At 46.0% G+C, this 7,469-nt stretch overlaps 1 protein-coding gene across 1 annotated transcript; it reads right to left on the bottom strand.

The window, feature by feature from the left end:
* Positions 1-1,813: 1,813 nt before the first annotated feature.
* On the bottom strand, positions 1,814-5,240 carry LOC123050320 (WAT1-related protein At5g64700). The gene is made up of 7 exons (XM_044473135.1): positions 4,932-5,240; positions 4,761-4,823; positions 4,418-4,534; positions 3,854-4,253; positions 3,613-3,764; positions 3,318-3,516; positions 1,814-2,205 (listed from the first exon to the last, which is right to left on the bottom strand). The coding sequence occupies exons 1-7, from the start codon at positions 5,108-5,110 to the stop codon at positions 1,996-1,998; spliced, it is 1,320 nt and encodes a 439-aa protein (XP_044329070.1). The 5' UTR covers positions 5,111-5,240; the 3' UTR covers positions 1,814-1,995.
* Positions 5,241-7,469: the final 2,229 nt, after the last annotated feature.

Raw genomic sequence — 7,469 nt, 5'->3', positions numbered from 1 at the left:
GTCGCTGCTCCGTACGTGTGTTGAACGCGGAGGTGCCGTCCGTTCGGCACTCGGTCATCGGTGATTTGGATCACGGCGAGTACGACTCCATCAACCCCGTTCATTGGAACGCTTCCGCTCACGATCTACAAGGGTATGTAGATGCACTCCTTTCCCCTCGTTGCTAGTATACTCCATAGATGGATCTTGGTGATGCATAGGAAATTTTAAAATTCTGCTACGATCCCCAACACCTGTGTACACAAAGGTCATGGGCAGACCAAGGAGAAATAGAAAGAAAGATCCAGAAGAGAAGCAAGACAAGGAAGGAGGGAAGAAACTGACTAAACATGGTGTAACCATGCACTGTTCTCTGTGTGGAGGTGCAAATCACAATAAGAAAGGCCACAATAAATGGCAAGAAACTAACAGAGAGGCACCTCAAGCTACAGAAGATGATTCGGAAGACGAGTTTGATGATCCATCCATAATTTCTGTAAGTTACAACATGCACCTAGTTTCTTATTTCTGTAATTACTTTCAGTCATATGTGCAACTAAACTGTTGTAAATGCAGAACATAATGGCACACACAGTACATCCAACCATGGATCCAACTCAGACCCCAGGATCAATGGTTTATCTCTTGCAACAAATGGTAACGTTCTTAATCTGCTATGTTTCTTTGTTTGAATCTTGTTCATTATCACTTCAACTGAATGTCTACATTTTCCTTTGCTTAATTATTAGGAGAGGATGTCATATCAACCAGTCATGGATCATGGCCCTCTTCCTGAATTTGCGTTTGTTGCACAAGCCAGAGCTACCGTGCCTCCACCTAGAGTGACAACAGCTATGTCAAGTGGCAGGGTCAGAAGGAGGGGTGTTACTGAAGATATTCCTGAAGATGTTCCTCAATCAAGCCACCAAGTAAATCAAAATGCAAGAGGAAGGAAGAGGCAAGTTACAGGAAGAGGTGGAAGAGGAAATGGGAGAGGCAATGCTACAGGAGGTGGAAGAGGAGCTGGGAGAGGCAATGCTACAGGAGGTGCAAGAGGAGGTGCTGGAAGAGTAGGTGCAAATGGAGGAACGACAGGGGCTGGACCATGGAACTTGATGTTTGGAGCAGATGCAGATAACTCACATGTGGGAGCAGAGGAGGAATACACAAGTTCATGTTATGAACATTTGGATGAGTGGACTGATGACTTCCTCTCCATGTAGATGGGAAAAGAAATACACAAGTTCATATCTGAACTTGATGAAAATGCACCTAAGTTCATCAATGAACTTGATCTTTTGCTTAGAAGCCTATTTTGATTACCAGACTTGTTCTTATTAATGTAATGAACATTTGGATGTGATGTACTGATGTTATGTACCTTGAACTTAAGTATTTGGCTGTCATGTTATGTACTAGACCTATTTATAGTGTTGCCGTCAATAATTTGGTACTGAATATCACTGTCTTGCTGTCAAAATTTAGTTGTGATGACCACAAAGATCTTGTCAAAATTTGGCACTGAATATCACTTTCTTGCTATCAAAATTTAAAAATTTTGCACCGAATATCATTGTGTTGCTGTCAAATTTTAGCTATGATGTTCACACAATTGTTGTCAAAATTTGCCACTGAATATCAAGTGGTGCTGTCAAATTTTAGCTATGATGTACTACTATAGTACATGAATCATTCGGTTCAAATCATGTTTGATGTACAGGTACATGAAACAATAATTTCAATTCGGTACATGAGATTGATTCGGTACAGGAGATTGTTGTACATGAAATTGACATTAATCTGAAACTGCAGTACAGGAAACAAAACATCTCGAATTGCCATTTTCTTTCAATACACAGACCAAGCATTTCAGTAGTACATCTCATTGAGTTCATCAAAATACTAATTTTGTCTCAACTAAACCAAAATACATTAAAACTAAATGCATCAGGACCTGCCAGCCATTGCAAACATGATTGCGACTAAACCAAAATACATTAATATAGCAAAACATTATCATCCTATCTCTGGATAGCAACTGATCTCCATTGCAATCATTCTCGTCTCCATTATCTGCTTCTCCTTCACAGCTTCTATGTCACCATCTTTCTCCTTCAGCTTCTTCTCCAAAACCTCTTTCTTGCTAGCAAGATTAGCAATTACACTTCTCTCCCTTCCCTGCCATGGTTTGTCGATCCATTTGTCATAACCACAAGTCCTCTCATCCTGTTAATAAACAATTCACACACTAATAAGAGGCTCCAGTAATAACTGATGTGATCTACTCAAATTATCACAAACCACAGAATTAAGAGCTTCTGAATTCAGACCCAATGTTACCTCATACCGTCACACCAAAAACCATGGCCCTGTGTCACACCTTCATTGCATACACGTCGAGCAAGCGCATCTCTGTGCCCACACAAGTCGCCCTTGGGACAGGAGGTGTAGGAGCGCTGTGAGTAGCAGAGGAGGACCAATGGCCGAGCGGCGGGAGGATGAGGAGGAACGGAGGAGGTACCTTGCGCCGTAGAGGCTGGAGGTACTGCAGCAACTGAAGCCGTGGGCAAAGGCGCACGTGCTGTCGCTGCACAAGCCGACGTACGAGCTGTGGCAGCCGGCGGACATGCTCCCGGACGCGCTGGCGCTGGGCATGGACGGCTTCAACGCAGCGTGCCTCGAGCACCGCGGCAGGGCGTAGGGCGTGCCAGCCGCGCAGCTGGTGTGCCTGGTGAAGAACACGGTCACGGAGGAGGCCCTTGCCGCCGTCCTACTTGAGCACGCCGCCGCGGTGGAAAGGGGATCGAGGGTTAGGGATTTGGGAGGGGGGCAGGGGCGGGCTGCTGTGTCCCACCGGGTCAGGGCTTATGTGCAAAAAATAAACAGAACGAAGGGGGCACTCGCTGACATTAGGTCCCACGACCACGCTGGCATCCTGGTCAGCAGCGCGGACGTATGAAAACGTGATTCGAACCGTATTTGCATCAAAGAGCCAAGTTTTTGCACCAAATCGGTGTATTCTTCAAGTTCGTGCACAAAACTAAACATTGGTGGCAAGTTTAGGCACCATTGATGTAATTACCTCTATGTTGTATATATGGACTAAAAGTTGCATACCTTCAAAGTTTGCAGTGTAAGCTCAGTAGTATGCAAGTTTAGGTGACCGGGATTTGTAAAAGGTTAAGCAACTAAGAATTAGCTAAAGAGCAGTAATAAATTGATAATGGATGCAAGTTCAAATTGGACTGAATTCACAATTACTCGAATAATGGATGCATCCCATGAGAAGATGGGGCCTCCTTTAATCGATCAAATCAGACTTGTTCAGCAGGCGATACCGTTGCTTCTTTATCGTGCTCCATCTCCCCGTTAACTTGTTTGCTCCTCGCATTCTTCTCCTCCTCATCTGCAGATTTCCCGTCACCCACGCCATGGATCATCATAATCGGCTCACCACATGGCCCAGTCCGGTTCTCCTTGCTTTTACCCCACAGCACGCTGTACAGACCTCCAACGAGAAGAATTCCACCCAAGATACTGCCAAAATTAATGAAAAAGAAGAATAAATGAAGTGGAGTTTTGCAAGGATAGACTGATAGACCAGTTGTGCAGTCGATGTCGATCGTCACGTACCTGCCGAGGTGAACGATCTCTCCGAGGAAGAAGGAGGAGCAGAAAATGGTGAAGACGAAGCAGAGCGGGTTCCACACGGCGAGGAAGACCGGCCCTCTCATGTCCGCGCACCATGCTTGCAGGTAGTACGACACTCCCGTCACCACAAACCCCTAATTCAACCCATGCATACATCAGTCCACCACTCCATGCATCCATCCATTGGCAGGAATTGTCAAGACAGAGAATTGAGAAGCCTTACGGTGTAGAGGACGGCGACCAATGTGACGTCGAACCCCAGCTGCCACCGGGAGAAGTCCCTCTCGGCGACCGCCGCGACGACGAAACACTGGCCCGCGCTGAAGGCGCACTGCGTCGCCGTGACGAGCAGCTTGTGGGGGAACTCCTTGAGCAGCGCGGCCTGCAGGACGATCCACAGGGACCACGTCACGTTGACGAGCACCATGAGCAACGTGCCCATGATCCACGTCCCCCTCTTCGCATCAGCCTCCCCGTTTGCGACAGCAAAGGCGCGGTGGTGGTTCACCGGGTCCAGGGACGGACCGACGTAGAAGGCGATGGCGAGCACCCCGGCGAGGCAGAGCCCGACGCCGGCCACCTTGGCTATGCCCGAGGGGCTCCTCAGCTTCACCACTTCCATCCTGCGGCCAAGTGTACAAGTCACTAGGTACGTACTACTACTACTACTGACTAACTTTAGTACTCCCTCTATTCCATAATTCTTGTCGTGGTTTAGTTTAATTATTATGAAACAGAGAGTAGTATAATCATATAATAGTAGTTGGCTGGATCAACTAGTTCGTACCTCAGCAGTAACGCTATGATGAAGGTGACCACGGGCATGGAGTTGCTGGTTGCAGACCCCACGGTAGCAGATGTTAACTTGAGGCTCACGTTGTACAGGTTCAAGCTAAATGTAGTCCTGAAAATATCGATCAATCATTCATCCCCTATTTGTTGCGTATACACAAACAGCTAATTAGGTGCCGCAATCGATGAGTAAATTGCAAAAAACCACCATAATTGCGCAAAAGTCATCAAACACCCACCAAAATGCATGTTTTCTGATGGCTTTTTCCTGAAGCATTGATAACTTCGAGCCAATTGTGATGATTTTTTGCAATTTACTCCATGCGTTGCTTACTTACCCGAATAAGGCATAGAGGAACAGCTTCATGAGCAACCGGAACGAGATTAACCGTATGTTTTTCCTGGGAATCAGTTTGCAACTCATCATCGACCTTACTTGCATGCATGGTTCCCTTGCTAGAAGTATAGCTCAAGTAGTACCAGATAGATAGTTAGCTCTGAGGCAGTACCTTTCGAGGACAATGGCGAGAGGCAGCAAGAGAAGAGACGCGGCGGCCTGGCGGTAGAAGACGAAGACGTAGGTGTTGAACCCCTGGTTGTACGCCGCCTTGGAGGTGACGAGCATGCCGGTGGCGATGACCTGTATGATCACGGCGATGACGTACGGCTTCTTGCCATCCACCTCCATGCCGGCAGCGAGCTTGAGCTACCACGGCTCCGTCAGGTACCGAACAGATCAGATCAAAGTGTGGTCAGAGCGTGTGAATCGATTGTCGCCTCTCTATCCTGCGATGAGTCTCTGCAGCTACTTATGCTGCCACACCAATGCAAGCTACACTGAGCTGGAGTAGTAGCATAGCATCTCGATCTGATTTTCTTTGGCTTGTTTAGGCTAGGAAACGACCTGCACTTCTCAAGTCAATACTCAATACTCGGTACCTCCCAGCTAATTCGAAAGAGAGATCTGGTAAACACGAATATAATCCTAGCCATTAACCGTCTTGAGTCGATCTGATTTTCTTTGGCTTATTTACTTGATTGGCTTAACACTGTTTTTCTTTCCGATAAAGGGTGTTTTTATTAACTCATAATGTCATATCAAAAGAGTACAAGTACTATGGATGTGCACCCGTTTCCTACATGACGAGGATACACACAACCAACACAAAAGCACACACAAATGACAAAAAGGAAAAAACGTGACCCTCAAAAGTCATGTCGAACCAAACTAAAGCATACAGTAGCAACCATCAACATCAAATTCCACCAATGACAGCACTCGGACTGTGAGTAAAGTGCTTCAGCAACGACGCGTTACAGCGTTAGATCCATGCACAGAGATTTGATCTTTAGTTTTCACCCTGAAGAGCAAATCCGAGCAAACTCAAAACAGGGTCTGTCTCAGTAACAACACAAACATGCATTCTCCATGGTTTATCTGCGTGCATGCTGACTCAAGTGTGAACTTGGTCACACTGATGTGCGTGATTTGTTCGCGCTGTTAAGTATACTTGCTACTTAAGATTTCGCAGAAAAAGATAGGCGGCCTTGTAAGCAGCCAGTCAAGTCTAGCTAGGAAAGTCAAATTAACAATGCCTCGCGCCACATGTTTTGCTCCCGACCTGTCGATCGATACATGCAATCTTTCTAAGCATAATTAAGTAGTCTCGTGCTTGCTGCCCACTGATCATTAACATTAAGCCTTTGTTTTAAGTAGTAGGAGCACCACCCGCTTCTTCCAAGCGAGTGAGATAATTGGTCTATCATTGGACAGTGTGGTGACGTAGCAAGCATTATTGTACTCAACAGTTCATATGAGATTATTTCCTGAATGTAGTATCTCCGCTCAGCAGATTGTGATGGCTCTCCTTGTCATCGATACTTTTTTTATCTCATCAGACAGTTCGGAAAGACAGACGTCTGTGGCCGGGTGTGCGCGTGGCCGCGTTGGGCTATCGCCCAGCCGACTGAGGAGCCTTTGGGCAACAATTTATCTCTATGAGGGTGCTTCGTTAGGGAGACTTGTTATGTCTGTGTTTATTTCTTCTGTGTATTGAGGGGTGTTAACGAGTTTATTAACTTCATGCTGAATGAAGTGGTCAATTGAAAGGTGTTCGGGTATGTTGTGATGCACCAACAATTTCAAACCTCCTTCTGATGACGACTCTTTGAGATTGATGCAAGCTGAAAAGAATCCTTTTGGAATATTGTGTTGTGTCAGGCCAGCTGGTTAGTGAACATAAATCTAGCATTGTTTTTCATCCCCAATATAAGAGCGGAAGAGAGGAAGATTATATGCAGTCCGGATATTATGGCTGAAGCTTTAACAGATAAACACTTGGGGCTCTCAGCAACCGTGGGATCTGATGGAAGTGACTCCTTTCAATATCTTGTTGATCGGGTACCAAAGAGAATAAAGTGGATGGAAGGAAAAGTTTTAACATTGGAGGGAAAGACGTGCTATTGACAGCTGTGTCACAAGCCATACCAACTTTTCCGATGTCGGTGTTTAAAATCCCCCAAAAAAGATGTATAAAGGGATTATTGATGGTACGTCTAGTTTTTGGTGGGGCGATGATGTGGATACAAAGAAAATGCACTAGTTTGTGTGATGGAATGGAAGAGTATTAGATGGAAGATGTGTGTATATCGGGGGATAAAAGGAAGTATGGGCTTCAAAGATGTAGGTTTAAATTTCGGTTTTGCTAAAACTCATTCGAATGAGAAATAGATTGGTCTCATTCACTTTTCCAACCGTCGGATCCAGCTGCGCCGCGATTCGTGTTTGTCAACGTGGAGAGCTTCGTAGCGACGTGTGCGCGCCCATCTGGTGTTCGGCCGCGACCCGGCCCCCTTTTTTTTGTCTTTGCAGTCCGGCCCGGACTGTTTTTGACGCAAAAGCCCAGGCCTGCCTAGAATAGGATCTGCTAGTTTCTTATGAGCAAATATTGTTGCCGACGGAGTGGCTTCAATTTTTTCTGAAATCGTGGCTGCTGCACATTGCTCCGATATATCAGCGGCCTCCAGTACTGTAGTGTCATGCCTTT

The sequence above is a fragment of the Triticum aestivum genome, chromosome 2D, assembly GCF_018294505.1.
Source record: "Triticum aestivum cultivar Chinese Spring chromosome 2D, IWGSC CS RefSeq v2.1, whole genome shotgun sequence".
NCBI lineage: Eukaryota > Viridiplantae > Streptophyta > Magnoliopsida > Poales > Poaceae > Triticum > Triticum aestivum.
Note: the sequence above shows the minus strand (reverse complement) of the source record. Positions and strands in the feature narration are given on the sequence as shown.

What these genes read in the sequence shown, in the direction of transcription:
- LOC123050320 (XM_044473135.1), bottom strand. Translation starts at nt 5,110, where the DNA reads ATGGAGGTGGATGGCAAGAAGCCGTACGTCATCGCCGTGATCATACAG. An exon ending in TTCCTCTATGCCTTATTCGG is followed by an intron (nt 4,535 to 4,760) that starts GTAAGTAAGCAA and finishes CGATATTTTCAG; the next exon opens with GACTACATTTAGCTTGAACC. An exon ending in TGGTCGCCGTCCTCTACACC is followed by an intron (nt 3,765 to 3,853) that starts GTAAGGCTTCTC and finishes GGGTTGAATTAG; the next exon opens with GGGTTTGTGGTGACGGGAGT.